The 19,580-nt window shown below is 38.8% G+C and overlaps 1 protein-coding gene across 1 annotated transcript in view; it reads right to left on the minus strand.

Annotated features, from left to right (window-relative positions):
* Nucleotides 1-231: 231 nt before the first annotated feature.
* Nucleotides 232-19,580, minus strand: part of NOX3 (NADPH oxidase 3) — a gene marked incomplete at both ends in the record, with an annotated part of 60,917 nt that continues 41,568 nt past the window's right edge. Inside the window, one exon of the mRNA XM_082048104.1 lies at nucleotides 232-374. Coding sequence (XP_081904230.1) covers nucleotides 232-374 — 143 coding nt within the window. The remainder of the gene's footprint in view (nucleotides 375-19,580) is intronic.

Here is a 19,580-nt window from a genome sequence, read left to right on the forward strand (position 1 = left end):
CGGCAGCGGAGCCTTTTCCGCGAACAGACTGTAAACATTTTCAGAAAAGTCTCGTTTGCCTGTGGCTGCCTGCCGGAGGGGTTCCTGCTGCCTCCCCGCGGGATGGCCCGGAGCAGGGCCCCGCGGGAACTGTAGGCCCTGCTGGCCGGGACGGGCCCGAAGGGGCATTCACTGTTGGTGTGCAATATCGGGGCAAAGATGATTTTGGGCAATAAAAAAACACATTGGCGGTTACCGTGGTTTCGGGTGTAGTTTATCCATTTCTGTGGTGACTCGATTTGTTAGATGCCTATTCAGATCGATAGAACTGTTATCACCAGGCTGCAGGAACAGGCACGTGGGTGTTGGTGGTATGTCTTCAAAATACATAGAAGCTGAATGGAAACGGAGGTTCACAGATACGCAGATAGGTGTGGAATTAAATTAGACTTATAGATTAGCAGTGGAGATGGCTTTCTTGTTTGTTTTTAATTTGAGTAAGCCAATTACTAGGCCTTTTCTGTAACTAGTCTGGATGCTGCAGAAATGTTCGTTTCTTCTCAGTTCTGTGTATTTATAGATTAATTTTAGAGTATGATCAGAACATGTAGTTCATTTTCTTTGAAAATATGTTTTTATGTTTCTGTATATCTGACTTTTTCCAGCTGGAGCCATATGGCACACATATCTTGATCTGACTGGGAAATTTGCATTGAAGAAACAGGTTTAATAATGGTGTTCTTATAAATAATTACATTATATAAGCTAAGCAATTGTATGTTGCAACAGAATTTTACCTACAGTATACTATACCAATATGTAAGTGCATGTGTTCATATATATGTGTATGCATATTTATATCTTTGTATATATTTTTAAAACGTCCAGTTTTCTCATCACAAAATTCATTGGTAGCATCAGAAGCCATTTTGGCAGAGTATTTTTGCAATATGTTTTGTCGCAGTGGATTAAGGAAGTTCTCTCCACGTCACTTTCGAACAATTGCTGGATTTAAAGGTTCTTTTTCTGTTTTGTCTTCATAATTCCATGCTTGATGATTCTTATGACAGTGCAAGTAAATACTAAGAAGATGTGTCCTGGAAGCTAAACAGTTACTAGAAAGCCACAGATAATCAAGGAAATCATTAGGTATATTTAAGAAAATGAAGACACTAAAGGATTTACGAAAAGTAATTCCTCACTCATCGTAAATAAGGGGTGAAATTCTAAATAGTTTTGTGCGTTAATGTAGTTTCTGCCATCAATAGTGTGTTCTAGTTAAATGGTAGCAGCACATGCTGTAATGTATTTTAGTGTTGTCCTGTGAAGAATTAAGTGGAAGAGGCTGATAAAAAATATCTGCATCAATATCTTTTTACAGATGTGGGTTCAGTCGTGTCCTGAGGTCAATCAAATTTATCGCAGTAGGAGAGATAATATGTGTGAACATTAGTGGAGTGAACAGGAGAGAGAACATGATGTGAAGGGGCCACATACCAAGAAAAATAAAAATTGATCCAATTATGCAGTAATTAAAAACACAGAGAAGAACTTTGCAGTTAGTGTAAGTAAGAAAATGAGCTGGCCTAGGTTTATTGTTTACATAAAGTATAATATTAGAATAAAATGCCATGGTTCTGATCTTACCTGAAATACTGGAATTTTGAATTTGTAAGGTATAACGTATTTGTCTTGATTTAAAGTCATTGTAAATGAAACTTAAAATGTAAGCTCCACCTGTTGGTGAAAATGTAGGATTTCAAAATATATTTGTTACTTTTCCTAATTCCAAAAGGACTTTACAAGAAAATAATGTGGTTTTTTTATTAGAAATATGAATAAATTTGAAGGAATATGGACTGGATCTTAGGAGGAGCCAGTGTGAAAATGGCGTGGGATGAATTAGCTTTATGAGCAGCTGGGGCATGCAGGCTATTTTAACTCTCAAGCAAAGAAGATGCCAGTTTAATACTTCTTCTCAGCACATTAAAAATTTTATGTCAAAGCATTGTTTTAATTGTTTTCATACTTGCCTGTCAGTGAGGCTGAGCTTTTTAGTCTCACAGCCTCAAGTCTTCTCATTATTTGTATACAAATATTGTTCTGTCATAGTACAAGTTCTTTCTTGATTAGATGCACATACAGAAGCTTCCAGGTATCTTGTGTGGCCATAAGTTTTACTGTAATAATAACAAGATGTAATAGCTTTATACTTAATTACTTGAATGAAATGTAGCAATCTGTGCTAATAGGTCTACTTTTGGAAAACTTCTGGTAGAAAAATCATTTCATGAAGTAATAATGTTGAAATGTTTTACAGACTCCTGAAGTAGCTATATGGTTTGGAGAGTCAAGGTGGCCCTTAAAACTCCTGAAGGGAGAGTTAAGCCTTAACTCATCACATCATCTGTTCATTTCTAGTAGGTGTCTCCAACTAAGTCTTACATATTCTGCAAGAGGAAAAGTGAGCCTTCCCATCTTCAGTCCACTCATTCTGCTTATGCTAGCCCTTTAGTTCCTCTGCAAGTTATATAGGGCCTGCTGGAAGAGCACTTCCTTCTTATGATCCAAACATAGTTCACAGAAGAAATGTGAGAAAAAGAAACTGTAAGGAATTTTTCTATTCCTGTCAATGTCTGACACCTACTTGGTGACTCTTCAGCCTCTTAATGAAAAATGCGTTGTCTCTTGATTTGTTGGAGTTGTCACTGGGAGATATTTCTGTTTATATACCTCAAGGTCTGCAAGAAGAAGAATAAGCTACTAGGAGATCTTCTGCATTACTCTAGCTTTCATGTCACATCTCAAGCTCTGACACTGTTAAAAAGGGGGCCTTCTAGTGGCCTGCAATGCTATGTGTGAAAGGTTTGTTTTCGAGAGCTTGCTGTCCAGAGGAGAACCTTGAGGAGTCATTGTGGTGCCACATGCAAGACAGTGACCCATAAGTGAGGAGATAAAGATTTTCTTCCCAGCTGTCCCAGTGATCTGCTGCATGATCATTGGGAGATACTGTGCATGCTTCTGTACATTCGTTGCCTTATAGCTGTCTTACCTGCTTTGAATGTGAGGTCTTTGGTGACAGGACTGACTTTTTGGTATTTGTGTAACAACAAAGGGTTATGAGCACCATGGTCAGAACAGTCCTTAAATATGTAGAAAGCAGCTGGAATGTGGAGAGCACTACCATAAATAGCAATAATAAAACTTTGATGACCCCTCAAGTTAGACTTTGGGCAACTACTTTTTGATGCTGGAGCTTGGCCCAAGAATCTATTAAAGAAGTTTTTAATTTTCTTTCCTTCCTCCCTTCCTGCCTTCCTCCCTTCCTGCCTTCCTCCCTTCCTCCCTCCCTCCCTCCCGGGTGAGAGCAGTTGACCAAAAAAAAATAAAAAAAAAAAAAGAAAAATCCAAACCAGAATTCTGGAATGCTAGTGAAATACTTTGTTTTGAGAATGGCAAGAATCCACCATCTGACTTACTTCATCATTCAGTTGTGTCTTGACCTTAGAGAGAGAGAGCCTGCTGATTTTGAAACCAATGAAACATTCAGCATGTTTTCCACAGATCAGTTAAATGCTGTGGAAAGACAAACTGGGCATCTGAAGAAACTCAGACTCAGGTCCTTAGGTCACTTGGGCAGAGACACCCTTACGGGACTACATGGTGTTCTTTTCTTGACTGCAGCTGCAGTTCAGGTTCGCCTGCCAGCATTGCAAGGGTTGGAGCGAATGTTGCATCCATAATTTTGAAAAAGCACATGATTAGTGAAAGGTTTCCACAGTAATTCTGGAATTTCTGTGGCAGGTTTTAATTTTACAGACTTGCTGAGCTCAGTCATAGATATTTTTTATTTACTGGTTCTATGTTCAGGTTTTTACAACTTAAAAATAACCCTCTCTAAAAGGAAGTACAATATTGCTACCTAAAATGATTGTGTTGCTTGGGATTATAGTTACTAGTTTTATGTTATGGCATGGTGTTGTAGAAAACAGGGTTCACATCATGGTTTTGAAATGCCACATTCCATTTGAATTCTAAGACAGAATAAATCTATTTGACAACTATTTTACATCAACTTAAGGTAAACAATAGTACGTAAATGGCCAGATTGCATTGAAAAAATGATAAAGAAATATAACACCCAAAAGAGAACAGATACAGAAAATATTTTTTTTCCACTCTTCTGGAAGTATTTTCATACCACAAGGCCTCTATTCTTCAGTTAGTTCTCAAAGACACTTTTATATTGTTTGTTAAAATAAAATATTTATTATTTCTATTACACTACTTTATAAGGTTCCTAAATGGATCTTAGGACCCCATTGCACCAGGCACGATACAAACATGGCTGTCCTTCCTCAGGCAAACTTCTGTGACCAGGTAAAATGCTGAAGAAAATAAATTAGCAAATGGGAAAAAGGTAAGATGACAGCAGAGAGATGTACATTTGCATAGTCACAGTAATTTCAGAAGTCACAGGTTGCAAGAAAGTGCAAAACTGTCACAAAACATCTTCACTATTAACTCTGTAGAGGATCTGTAAGATGGTTTCTTGCTCTTTGATGGCAGAGGCAATGCATTTTAGAATACCTTTTTTGAACTACATGTTCTGCTCAGTGCGATGGCTACACTCAATGTGAAATAAAACAGAATATTACTACATGCATTTCTTCCCCTAGAGCAAAACAAACCAGTTTTGGGGATATTTTCTTACTTTTGTCAGTCTACCACTGTGGATTCGTCAGGCGACATTATGATCAAGAGCAATGTTTTCCTTGTTCCCACTTCAATAATGTTTTGTAGCAAAAGCTAAATACTCAAGGAACAAAGACTTCTGATAGCAGAAAATCTGGCAGAAATTTCTGTCCAGACTGCTGAGTTCTTTCGTAGCATAACACAGGAAGCACAAAGATCCATGGCTTTTAGTATTGCCGCAGCAGATGTCTAAAAATCGTTATGTTTATTTTAAAACATTAGAATTTCTTTTAGTGCTTGATTCTTCTGATGTGCCTTTTGATTGGTGAGCCATTTAATCTACTTGGGTCACATTGTCAAGCTCTAACCGTAGCTATCCACATTAGGAAGTTTATTTTTAGTTGAGAGTTTCAATTTCCACTTGGTCATACCATTGTAGATGCTAGGGCATTTAGAAAGAAAATCAGTTAATGCAAAGTTTGGGGTAAAGTTTTTAGGAATTACAAGACTACTCTCACGTTATCTGCTGGCCTCCATAGAATGAGGATTTTCATGCTGCAAGTAGGACACAAAAACACAAACCCAGACTCAGCACTGCCAGCTGCTGCACCATTATCACCCATTTATCGTTGGGAATCTTACAGCATTGTGAAATATGGGTGTTTTGGTGAGCTTGGTCTTGTTCACTCAACACTTAAGTGTCCATCTTGGAGTATCCATGAAGGTAATCGTTGTTTGCATCTTAATTAGGCTCTCTGGCAGAGTGTTTTTAAAACTGATGTTCCAGTTTTAAGCATTAAGTATCCCTAAGTTAAAGAAAAAAATATAAATAAAAGCTTTCTCACTATTTGGAACAGCTCCCACAGATAATTTAATTAAAAGTACAGCACACTACCTCAGCTGAAATCCAGACTATTATACTCCGATTGTAGATTGTGAAAAATGACTACAAAATGACATGAACCTCTGAGAAGCACATGAGATGTGTACTGTCACACATGTATCAGTGTTCCTCACCACTCTGTGCCTCCTTTGCAACAATCTAATTTATGGTCATGTAAAACCCAGCCATGAACTGGGAGCAGCAGAGAGTCTCTCTGTTTCTCAAGAGGGGAGATCCCAAAGCAGGCTCCATCCCCAGGTGTTCCTTTCCTGCTGCTGCATTTTCTGCGGGACAGTTTAAAAACGTATGTTTACCTTATCTGGACATTCTGGACAATGTATTGGTTATGTGAAGTCCTTGAACTCCTTCTTTACTTTCATCAGGCAAGTGAATCATTGGCTGATCACTCAGAAATAAGTGGCACCTTGTAAGTGTGGTGGGTTATTTATACTCTCAGAAAAAGTGATATTCAAGAAGAGTACAGAGTGGAAACCTTTTAGCTTCAGTCCTCCAGCTTCTGTCTTTCAAGTACAGAGGTGAGAGAGGAGCCTGTGAGCTTGAGCGCAGAAGGATTTCTGTCTTCAAAATGCTGGAAGAGGGTTTGTAAAATGTGAAAGGCAGAAACTTCAGGACATGAGTATTGGACCAAGCTCTCTGGCCACTGGGTGCCACTCTTGTTCCATGGCGAGTGAGCTGCACAGTCGTTAGCAAGGAACAAAAAGTTCACTGACTCCACTGTATGTCCTTATGTCGAGTTAGGCTGCCAGAGCATGAATGCCATATATTCCGCCTAGCAGAAGTAAAAAGCAGAAGGTCAATGCTAGACGCTTACAGTAAACAAGAAAGGAAGATTTAGCAAGCAAAATCCAAGCTGCAAAACCTGGAAGTTCAGGTTTACTGAATATACCACATGAAAGGGTAGGTTGTTAATCATAGTTGCTCTGCTCTTTGGGAGCTCCTAAGTAGACTAGGTCAGAATTTTTATTTTGCTAAGAAAAGGATAAGAAGACTGATTCAAAAATCTGTTTTGAAAAAGAAGGCATTTCATTAACTCTCAGATTTTAAGTCAGCTTTTTCCATCCAGTGCAGCTAATTAAATAAAACATGGTGCTCGTCTTTGAACCTTGATTTATTTATATTAATATCATTAGGGTGTTGTAGCTATCACAGCATTCTGACTATGCATTTCTGAGGTGGGAAATCACCACCACTGCTGTAGTGATGAGTATGGGACAGTAAAGCTAACTTCAATGATTTCTCTGTCCATACTAATGGAAGTGCTGAACTAAAATTAAAATCATCAGCAAGTTATTGTTCACCTAATAAACATTGTGATTTTTTTTTAATATATATTGTGCTTAGGCTTTCCCTGCCATAAATTGCTACAGTTCTGTTAAAGTAATGGTGACTGTGCTGATTTCTACCAGGTGGGAATACTTTTTAATTCTTTTGTCTTGTCCTAGGTTGATTTGGTTTTGAACCTAAACATACTAATGTGTTTGAAAATACAACAGTGATCTGCTCAATTCCAGGTTTATTCTGTCATACTGTGATCTGAAAATAGAGGTGGATGGGGATAAACTGATTTCTTTCTGGATCTTCACTTGTGAAACTCTTGTTTGAAGTTAATCTGAAGCCACAGCTCTGCTCAAACTGCTAATGAATGTGTCCATTTAGCCCAGTGTATTAAATAGACACTATCCAATGTTGTATTCAAACCTTAGAATGTTTTTTTTGTTTTAATTGTAGTTACATCTAGAGGCCCCCAACAGAACACCAGCATGTCAGAAATTGTACTAGCACAGCAGAAGATGACCTCTGTCAGGAAGGCCTTTCCATGCGAGTCTAGAAGAAGAGGGAAAAGTAGCTTTTGACAGATTAAGAGAATAAGAGAATAAGGAGTTAGTGCTGGTCATCATGACAAGCTGTGGTCTCAGTGAGGTAGTATTTTTCCTATAGCATCACAAAAGAAGGATCTGAACAGTACAATAAGGGAGCTTTGCAGAGGTTTACAGGGAGAGCAGAGGGGAGAAAACATCAGGGTGCTTCTTTGAAACATGGGTTGCTCTCATGAACCATCTGGTGTCTCAACAATGAGTAAATTTCCAGAAAGCAGACTCAGAAATCTTTGTACAGTGGTGAGTGAATGTGAGGGTTTGTGGCGTATGTTGCAATATAAAAGGTGAAGCCGTGGAAGATGTAAGGAGAGGAGGGATCTGGCCAAAGCAAGAGGTAGATAGATACATAATGAAGGATGGATATGACAAGTGGGACAAGGAAGCATTTATGAAAGCCAGAGAGGAGGTGGTTTCAGTGTGCAACATATGAAGAGTTGAGAATTGGATGAGAATTTTAACTACATGAGTGAAAAAGTATCTTACAGGTATTGTGCAGAAAGGCTGAGAATGAGACCCGTTAGAGGTCAGAGGTGATAATGACAGTCTGAATATATGAGTAGATGGGAGCTCAGTGATAATATTGTTGTTGGCAGTGATTGGAAAAAGTATTGTTAGGAATGTGCAGGAAGAACTTGTTAAGGTGTTTTTTGTCCAGACCATGCCATCCCAGACCTCATTCTGGGCACACAGGTACACACTGGAAGCTTTAGCTCTTGCCCCCTGCTTTTAGTGCATGTTAAGAGTGAAATGAGAAGATCAAGACCAGAAAGCACTTGTGAAAGACTCCATATACTTGCTAGCAGGAAGAATTTAGGAAAATATTTGAAGGATAGGAAGAGTCTCCTAGGACTGAAGCTATAAATGAGAAGGATACAAAAGCTTGGAGTGTTACAGATGGAGATCTAACCAAGACTCTGAAGGTTTGTTGCTCTAAGTACCTTGGAAACTTTGTTTCTGTGTTAAATAAAAGACCTTAAAAGAGGAATTAAAATCAGCAGGAATCCAAGGTATCACTTCACCTGGATAAGTAGCTCACTGACTTGTGGAGTCACTCTAGTGAACAAGAGATCATAAGAAAAGTGGAAATAGGGCATTGAGGGACTTTGGGGTGGAGATAAGTGCCTTATATTTGATGTGAGAGAAATGGAGACTTTCTTTGATTAAACCCACAGTAACTAGGCTGCACAGAGTCTAAATACCTTATTAGATATTACTAAAACCTGCAGTCAATTATGTGACACTGTTGGAAAAAAAGTCTTAGAGACTTGAGGAGCTCTCTATGCAAGGACTCGGTTTGTAAGGTAGTGCATCAAGATATATGTCTGAATATCCATAGCATCCAAGTGTCTCATCCACAAGTTATCAAACTATTCCATCTAGCTCAGGCAGCAGGATGTGGAACAGGTGCAACTGATATAGGGGCTAGTTAATATAACTTTTGGTTTTCAGAAATAACAGAGTTTGCTAATATCCATTCATTAACTCAAGACTGTTTTTTTTTTTCAATGGCTCTTCCTCAAGTCTCTTGCATTTCATCAGTTCAAAGCATCAGAATGGGTCAAATTTAGCTGCTATGTTTTTTTCTAGAAATCAACACAAAATGCATTTACTAAAAGCTGAAACAATTGGGACTTTTCACATATGCTTACATCAGCTAATTTCTGCAACTATTTCTTTGTTATCTTTGATAAACACCTTGTAATGTATTTTCTTACACTTAGGCAGTGATTCCATATAGTTAGAAAGGCGACCTGGTTACAAACACATCTGGCAACTTCTTAACCAGTCATGTAGCTTTCTCTTTGAGATCTATGATAGGTTTTCTCTGAGGAGTCATTTAGGTCCTCTGCCAAGACACATATTTGAATTGTTTAGGTTAGTTTAGACAGCACAAACTTGAGTTTAACACATCTTCCTGTTTTCCAAAATTGCAGTAGACTATCATGGCCACATTTCCCTACTAAACAAATGACATATTCCACTTTCCCACTCACCTTGATATCTCAAGTGGCACATGACAATTACTGATAATTTGGTATTGTTTTTCACCAGAAACCAAAATCTGATCAGCTTTTGATAAATAACACTCAACACTGAATTGTGTTGCTATTGAGAATACTGTGTGGCATGTAGGTTCTTGGCAAAGAATCCAGCTCTGTTCAAGTTTGACAACCAATGGTAGGACAAGGGGTAATGGGTTCAAACTGGAACACAAGAGGTTCCACTTAAATTTGAAAAGAAACTTCTTCTCAGTGAGGGTAACAGAACACTGGAACAGGCTGCCCAGGGAGGTTGTGGAGTCTCCTTCTCTGGAGACATTCAAAACCCGCCTGGACACATTCCTGTGTAGCCTCATCTAGGTGTTCCTGCTCCAACAGGGGAATTGAACTAGATGATCTTTTGAGGCCCCTTCCAATCCCTTACATTGTGTGATTCTGAGATTCTGTGAACTTCTCCTTCAGACTGGGGGTATATTAGATCACCCTTTTACTTCTGGTCCCTGATTTTTTTCTGAAGGTTTAATGTTTCCTGGTGTTGCCTTATGTATAATAATGGAAAGGGAGACAATTCCATAGATGACCCTGAGACTTGTTAAATGACAAAGAAGAAATACAGCAATGTCTTTAAAGAATCACAGAATTATTTAGGTTGGAAGGGATCTCTTGAGATAATCTAGTCCTGTGTTTCAGTTTGTGCCTGTTTCCTCTTGTCCTGTCACTAGGAACCACTGAGAAGAGTCTGGATCTCTTCTCTTCATTTTCTCCCATCAGGTACTTACACACACTGATAAGATTGCCCTGAGCCTTCTCTTCTCCAGGTTGAACAATCCCATCTCTCTCAGCCTGTCCTCTCGTGAAAAGTGCTTTGGTCCCATAAATGTTTTTTGTGGCCTTTTCGGGGCTTCACTCTGCTATATCCATATCTTTCTTATACTGGGTAGCCCAGCACTGGACCCAGCACTCCAAATGTGTCTCAGCAGCACTGAGAAAAAGGGAAGGATCACCTCCCTTGATCTGCTCTTCCTAATGCAGGCTGGCATGCTGTTGTTATTGAATGATTTTGTCTTCCAGGGAATCAAGATCTGGCGTTGGGAAGCCCTGATTTCTTCATTCTCTGGTATCCTCATCAGGACATCTACCTATGGTACTGAGAATCCTGTATGGGGTAAACTGGTATGTCACTTGCCAGTCATCCATACAGTGAACTAAACCTGGTTGCCTCTCTTGGAATTTTACCTGCCCCAGAAATACAGGTTTCTTTTCCAGTCAACCTGCAGAGACTGTTTTTCTGGGGTACACCATTATCCTCCAGTAATTCACCATTCTGGACATGGTTTTCATTGCTTTGAAGCCCAGGTCAAAATTCCTATTAGTTTTCTGCGTGTTATATCATTTCCTCAAGGCTAGAGATGTTGCTGGAAGCAAACCTTTTCTTTGTCTGGTACAGTTAGAAAGCTGTTGCAAAATCAATGATTCAACAATGATTCAACGTGCTTCTGGGTGAGCTGCAGTGATGTTGTCCTGGATGTGAGTCTGTAGAGAACATTTCCTGTTTAAATCATCACCAGTAGACATCCTCAGTCACATTGCTACAGTCAGGGATGGCCTGTGCCATGCACCATGCCAGTCACACAAAGGCAGCACTCTGAAACATCTGTGAAGGAGCTGCTGCCATGTTGCATTCCTTCTCCATGTGTGACACTACCTTGCCTAGCATATCTGAGCACAGTCCAATAGCTAGAATAAGAGTAGTTGCTGGGCCTCTGTGTTCTTTATAGCCTTCTGCAGCCCCTGCTGCCCTACCACCCGTTCTGCCACTGACTGTGGCCTCATTGTCCACTTTTTCCCCGCTAAGGGCCTGGTCTTCCTATCTTCTGACCATGACAAGGGATTGCCAAAACCATGGTCATTTGGATCTCACAAGCTGGCTTAGTTTACCTAAACAAATCCAAACACCAGACAAAAGATGACACTAATGCTCTTTCAGGGCACCATGAGCAAACCTTCCAGCCATTCCTGGTTGAGAGCAAAACCACACTTCACTGAACAATGGCCACTGCAAATGCTGTGCCCCTTGTTACACTTCTTCTGCCTCTCCCAATCCTTAAGGGCTTTGGCTTCTTCCCAATTACAATATGCTGTTTCCCAACTCAGCACGAGGCCTCATACCTTTGACACAGGTTAGAACTGAAAATACTAATCTATATGTCACATATTTGTGTCACATAGTTGCCTGCATTGTATTGAAAGTCAATGTGATTTAGTCACCTAATTCAATGCTTTTGAAATGTTACCTTTGATAATCCCATGTATCTGATAAAAAATCCAGTTATAAATATAATTTTGATTTAGTTGATAATATAGACAAGTAAATGTTATGTTTTTCAGCAGCTGTAGCATCGTTTAGAGACATTAGCAGATGTGGTTTTATAGCCATATACATCTGATCATCTTCTCCCAGCCTAAACACACACTGAAATCTCATTCATGTCTATTTCAGAAAGCAAAGTATCCAAACAAGAGCAGCCAGGAATGCAAATAAACTGGATGGGCTTGAAAGCATTGTTGTGGACAATGTCCCAAGTTAAAGTCATTTTGCAAAATGTGAAAGTAACTGGCAAATATTCCAGATTCATACCCTTTGTAAGAATGATTTGTGCTGTTTCTCACTCCTGAGGTAAAGAGATCTGCTTAGTCTACCCTTGGTTTTTATTTTCCCATTCTTCCAGACATCTGCACAGACAAATTATTCAGTTTAATAGAATTACATAGTTCACACTGTCAGCATCATCATTGTGCTTTGATATTAGGATATTCAACTCCTTTACTGAAGTAGCTATGTAAGACTCAGCTGACAAAGTTTCCTTTTCTAGAGCTTCCAAACAGAGCTGTGCAAGGAGTAACTCTGTACAGATAGTTAAAAGATGCTTTTGCAGAAAGCTTTGTTTGCAATATAAAGTCATTCTGTATTTAAATACCTTAGGTCATGTTTGGTTTTTAGGAGATTTTCACTTTAATTGTCCATATTTTCAATTCCTGTAGCACAATTTAAGTCATGTGCAGCATCATTTTAAAGTGACTGGGTGGCATGTTAAGTGGCAGCATACTAAAAAAGTAATTCAGCTGTGGAGCTGCTATCATTCTGATGGTTTGGGTTCAACCCTACATGAGAGCATTAATTAGCTTCAGTTCATGAAGCAAGCTCTCAATGACTGAATTTCTAGATTGATACTGTCTTTTAGAGTAGTTTTCATTCCTCTGCTTAGCAGTATGTCCTGGTGCTTTGTGGTATTGGCAGCTAGTGGAGTTGAACTTACACAGTAAGGTATAAATTGCTTTCCCCCACCTCAAATTTATTTCATTGATAGGGAATTTTGAAAATTATAGATCCATTTTCTCCCATGAGCTTTGGATTTTTGTACACTAGTTAATGTCAGTCAAAAGAAATATCAGCATAATAAAATGCCTTCTGCTCTGTTCCTGTCATTACATCTGTAAATGTTCATAAATGTTTTCTGATTACTTCTGCAAAAGGTGAAGTGTACTAAATCTTTCCTTCACTAGCATTAATTTAATAGAAAATATTAGTGAATAGAATGAGAAGGAATGAATTTATTCTTCTGAATAGTATTATTGCAGACACAGCTTTAATGTACCTTTAAGCAGGGTAATAACCAAATACCATTAGTTTGGAGTACTATGGAGCTAATAACAGGTGATAAAGAGTTGGGATGAAGTCTTAATATCTGGTTCTCTTAGAATTTGTTTTAAGCTGTTAATGGAGGATAGACATAAGAAATAACCAGGTCCACCTTTGCAATCTTAAAAAATTCTCTGAAGTATTAGGTTGGTGCAAAAGGAATTGTGGAAAACACTTCAACCAGCAGGATTTTTATGCTACAGGAATTAACAAATTTATTTCTCATTGGCAAAAATGTGTTGACTGTAATGATTCCTGTTTTGATTAATAAAGTTATATTTGAGCCTACTTATAATGGTTTAAAATTCACTGTCCAAAACCGCGATTACTTTTGCACCAACCTAATACAAGTAAGGTGGCAGAAATCAGAAAGCAAACAAAAGCAGTGTAGCCTCAAATGGTCATAAAAGGGGTAAGTCCATCCCAGGAAACTAAAGCAGAATGTTAGTTAGTTATCTGGCTTTGTTATTTGTTATTCTGTATTCTTTACATGAAATATTTAAAGGTGAGTTTTAGTACGCTCAAAAATGTTCTGATCTGTCCTATCTTGAAATGAAATCTTGGCTGTCCTGACAGTGCATTGCTGTGCTATGTGGTGTTTAGCTGGATTGTGTTACTCTGTGAGGCAACAAGCATTTTCTTGTGCTCTTTACTCAGAGTAGGATCAGGCTTAAGTCCAGCATCAAAATATGTACTCAGATATTTGCATAATATTTCTTAGTAGAAAACCCCAAATCTTGTTTATTTTCTGATACTTTTTGTTTGTTTTAAGTCTCCTATTTTATCACACAAATCACTCATATGCCAGAGGACCTACTTTTCAAGTAAATACTTTATACATATAATTTAAAAGTGAGCAAGCATGTATCATGCTGGTCTGGGAATCAAAATACTTGCCTTTCAGACCATGCTGCCTAATAACAATATTACTGTTGCCACTAAAAGGAAAATAATTCAGTTCAGTTTTATGTTCATTCAGAAAGCTCAGAGATATTTTTAAGGGCCATGTAAAATATACGTGATCCAATCTATGGAAAAGCAAGATTGCATTTCAAGCAACAGTCTTGGACCCGAAAGGCTGTGATTTAATACTTTTTCTGCTGTTCCTTTGAGAGCTTGAGGCAGACCACTTGGCATTTCTATGTCTCAGTTCCCCATCTAAAACTAGAAGTAATAAATTTTCCACTTGCAAGGATATTATGAGAAAACATACATTCAAAGTATTTTGAACCCCAAAGGAACAACTCCACCTTTTACCCTTGATGCCTAAGTAGTAGCAGCCAATAATGTGAACCCTGTAACCCAGCTGTGCCAATAACTCCCACTTAACTGGGCCAAACTTGTGTCTGGCTAGCATGGAACTTCCCCAGGCTTGCCTGGATGACAGCAAGAGATACAGGTTTTACCATTTCCAATGGGGCCTTCCAGCAGCTGATCACCTCTTCTGTTAAAAGTGAGTGCCTTATTTCCTATTTGAAATTGTTATTGTTATGCTTTAATACACTAAAGAGCCTGCTACTGCCTAGATTTTCTCCACATGAAAGGACTTGTATGCTATTATAGAGTCATCTCTTAATCTAATTTTTTATATACTAGGCTGATTGAGCCCTTTAATTGCAAGGTATTTTCTGAAGTCTTTGAATATGTTTGTGGCTCTTTTCTTTACCCTAATTTCTTAACATTCTAAGGTGTACAACAGAACAATTTGCAATATACCAGTATTAGTCTTGTCCCTCCCATGTACAAAGGAACAATTATCTCTTTTGCTGCATTTTTTTACTGAGTGCCTGTGATGAGATGTTTAGCTAGTAAAGCCTCATTTTCTTCTTCGGTGTCACTAATTTTTAAGGTCCAGCCTTATGCTCTGAGTTTGGTGTGCCTTCCATGCCCAGAAAGATGCAGGTTCTCAGTTGCATGTGTTCAGATGGTTTTTGTTTGAGTGACTGCTCTGTGACATTGCCCACTTGTTAAAGCTTTTTAAAACCTTAAGACCTCTTTTGGTGGTATGGGCTGTATAAGAGTTTAGAATAAGATTCTGTACCTTGTATCTTGGCTGAAATTGGTTCGCAAATTAAGCAATATTTGCTGAGTAGTAGAGAGGCAGAAAAGGGAGCCATTAGACAGACAGACATCAAAATTGCATGTCTTATTTCTTTCTCATTACAACCAGCACTGTGCCCTTGTGGCCAGGAAGGCCAATGGCATCCTGGGGTGTATTAGAAGGGGGTTGGTTAGTAGGTCGAGAGAGGTTCTCCTTCCCCTCTACTCTGCCCTGGTGAGACCACACCTGGAATATTGTGTCCAGTTCTGGGCCCCTCAGTTCAAGAAGGACAGGGAACTGCTGGAGAGGGTCCAATGCAGGGCAACGAAGATGATGAAGGGAGTGGAGCATCTCCCTTATGAGGAAAGGCTGAGGGAGCTGGGTCTCTTTAGCTTGGAGAAGAGGAGACTGAGGGGTGACCTCATTAATGTTTAGAGATATATAAAGGGTGAGTGTCACGAGGATGGAGACAGGCTCTTCTGGGTGACAACCAGGACAAGGGGTAATGGGTACAAACTGGAACACAAGAGGTTCCACATAAATTTGAGAAGAAACTTCTTCTCAGTGAGGGTGACAGAGCACTGGAACAGGCTGCCCAGGGAGGTTGTGGAGTCTCCTACTCTGGAGACATTCAAAACCCACCTGGACGCCTTCCTGAGTAACCTCATCTAAGTGTTCCTGCTTCAGCAGGGGGATTGGACTAGATGATCTTTCGAGGTCCCATCCAATCCCTAACATTCTGTGATTCTCTGATTCTGTGAAATGCAAATCTAAGAACTGAGACTGGTCTTACTTGGCTCCCCAGAAAAGGGGACAACCAATTTCATATTCCTATATAAGACAAGATATATGTGGCATGCAAAACTGAGGAGATTTCCAGTTTCTTCACTAACCCTGTGAGAAAAATCTCTCCAATTAAGGGAAAACTTCCCTGTGGAGGCATTTGGTGTCTCTCTTGAACAAAGTTCTCAAGATATGGACTGACCTTGAGCATATGTCTAACCACCTTGAAACAAAATCACATCTTACATGCTTTCAACTAAGCATAAGCACAAATGCTCTGCTGAACTGGAGTCTGGTGTAGCAACATTATTAATATAATATTTATTATAGATATGGATATAATTGCATCCATCCCCAAAAAGGTGTCTCCTCACTTAAAGACTTAATTATTGATGGCTATCTACATGTGTAGCAGTAAGACAATCAGCATGTAGTAAGGCACTGGCTATTTCATTATAAACAAGCCAGACAATTTGAAGTGAATTAATTTTTTTCCTTTAAAGTTCAGTGTTCAATATTTGCAATATATCATTCTGCACTGACATTGACTAACTGAGCCAAATTCTACTGTCCTCATTTTGGCAAAACTCCAGCTAATTTAATTGTCTGGACTCCGAAGGTCTGTTTCTGCAGAATGCCGAGCAGATACAGATCTTCTGGTTTCACTAAAAGCTCTTTCAGCTCAGCACCTCCCAGCATCAGGCCATTTTTAAAGTGTTCCAGGCTCCTTTAGGAATGCACAATGTTATAAAAGGATGATGTACTTGCTGTAATATACACAGGGTGGCCAGCATTTGTGATTATGCTTGATGTCTTGTACTATAGATAGATCTTTGTAGTGACAACCACAGTTTCTATTACATGATAAAATAGTCAATACACATTCCTATCAGATAAATTGTACTTGGGCATGTTTGTATCACACAAGGTCCAGTTCAGTCAAATCTAGCTGTTCTCTACACTATTTATATATTAAAGGAACTTCTGTGTTGACCAGTATCACAGCGTACATTTGTTTGTTTCATCCTCAGACCTTTGATATTACATTCAAAGTTGTCCAACTGTGCCTCTTAACTATCTTCCTCTTGCCAGCATGGTAAAGAATCTAAAAAGAGTCATCTTAAATGGCTAGCTCTGCATTGGTATGCGTTCTGCGTAGCACTCTGAATTGCCTTAGCAGCACACAAACTCAGAAAATTGCATGGATATTTTACTAATATTAATGAGCAAATGGTGGGCATTCTTCAATCTAAACATTTTTTATCTAAATGTAGTGTAATTGTATAGTAATGTATAATTAATGAGTGTGATGTGTTGCAGGTTGATTAGGTGCCTGTGACCTTTGGAATTCAAAGTTTGTCTTTCATTTTTGTAACCTTGATCAGTTCCTGGAAACATGAGAATAAATACATTGTGCTTGTTACAGTAAGAGGGAGTTGCAGACATCAGCTTTTGGGAGATCTAATGTGGATAGCTTTCTGCAAATTTCCTATGTGCATCTACACCACAACTACTGTGTGTTAATTTGGGCTTGTGTGTGCTTCCTTGTCTTTGCTCACGAAGTCCCTCTTAATTCAGTTTTTTTATTTCTGTGAGGGTTTTTGCAGCCTCAGACAGCAGCAGGAGGAAAGATGTTGCTTTTGTGCAGAGGACCCTTGCCTCAAACAAGGGCACAGGCCATTGCATGGGACAGGAGGTGAAATGTTCAAGGCAGCGATGCTGGGGAATAGTCAGCAGTACACTGGAGACCAGGACTTCTGTCTCAGAGGACAGGTTCATGTCTGCTCTCTCTCCTGCTTATTTGCCTATATTTAGGGAATAAAATGCTCAGACCTGTGTATTCATTATTTGGCCAAAATAAAAAAAAAAAAAGATAAAAGCTCTCCCCAAACCCACATTTTTTGCTTAACAGAAACTACAAGCCCACTGAAAACCAGGCCTTTATTATTAAAGTGTGTAAATGCAATCTTATCTGTGTACCTTAAGGCGAGTGTGACTGTAAATTGTCTTTCATATTCAGAATTACTGTACCAGAGAGATGGTCTCTAGACAAGAATCAAGATAGTCCAGTAGTTTAATAGCTGAATAATACAGATAAGCCTTCAGGACCCAACCTTGAGCCTGACATCAGTCTTCTGTGCATGAGCTTCAAAGGAAACCATATTTAGTTCTCTAGGACAGTAAAAAGATTGTTTGAAGTCAGTAAAAGCACATGTGTGAGTATTGGCAGGCTCAGGGCTTTTATCCTCAATGAATATAAATGTCTTACCATGTTAGAAGTCATTATTGTTTAGAAGTAATCGTTGCAAATATTTGAAGCAGATAGACTTTGAAATATGCTGCTTTGAGTGGTTCATTATAGTAAACAACTTTTGTTTGTTTCTATGTATTCTGAAAGGATATTAATGTATCTTTTAAAGAGTTTAAGCTTTTTTGTCCTTTCTTGCTTTTGAAAGGAGAAAAAGTATGTTTCCATGTCAACTAACACATTTGTTCACATATATTAGGGCCATTGTGTAACTGAGATTTTTTTCACTCTAAGATATGTTTTGTTGAAGGTCAAGAAGACTCCTGTTAAATAGACTTGATGGGTTAGAGTTTTAAAATCCAAATAATTGGTTCCCTCTCACTCAAACACATTCAGTAACGTGTAAGTAGACATTCCTCGAAGATTATTCTTTTTGTAGCTGCAGCATTAATGAAATGGATGCCCAATTTTATTCCATGGAAATGCAGAATTTCTTGGACAATTAAGTGATCATGCATGAGGAGTTGGACTTGCTGCTGCAGAATGGATAACCTGACTGAGGTGAGAAAGCCTCAGCTTAGCCAGTTTAGGCCAGCCAGTCCTTGGTAGAGTGTCTTGTAAGTGGACACCATGGTGACTTCCTGCCTGGTATGTGACTGTCTGCAAAGTGTCAGGAGAAGAGATGAAGGCCTAGGGACAATTTGCCTCTGCTGCACACAGTACTGCACCTTCCAGTCCATTGCCTGCTCTGCTGCTTTGACTGTCATGGATTTGCATTCTTTGTTACTTTACCAGCTATGCATGTTTAATTTAAGCTTTTGGTCTTCACAGGGCAAGCTGGGTGGAAGTATAGTCAAATTTTAGTTTCACTTTCTCTGTTTCTGAAGAAATTCAGGTGATTTTTCTCTCTCTCAAAAGAAAAAACAAATCACTGAAAGAAAAAACAAATCACTGAAATTGTTGACCAGCTGAGATTATAAACCTACCATGTCATTTAGTTTATTACTTTTCCTGAGCAGCTAAGCTGCCTTTAAGGCAGTTCTTATAAATCTCCTGCTAATCAGGAGTACTCAAACCTATGAAAAGTATGTCACTTTTTTTTTTTTTTTCAGTTAACAGTATTTCCTCTTAACCATTTAATTATATCTAAAGCAGGAAAGAAGCAGGAAGGTCCTTGTAATGGTGATGACATGGTACAGGCCCCATATGATGGACTTACTGTTAGGAGTCACAGTTCCTGTTTAATGTCTCAGTGTAAACTAAGAAGTAAACTTACTTAAATAATTTCTTCTCCCTGTATGACTTGGGAGGTGGAGTAGACCCAGAACATATAAACCTGTATATTTCGATTTA

This window comes from Streptopelia decaocto, assembly GCF_964273445.1.
Source record: "Streptopelia decaocto genome assembly, chromosome: 3".
NCBI classification, from domain to species: domain Eukaryota; kingdom Metazoa; phylum Chordata; class Aves; order Columbiformes; family Columbidae; genus Streptopelia; species Streptopelia decaocto.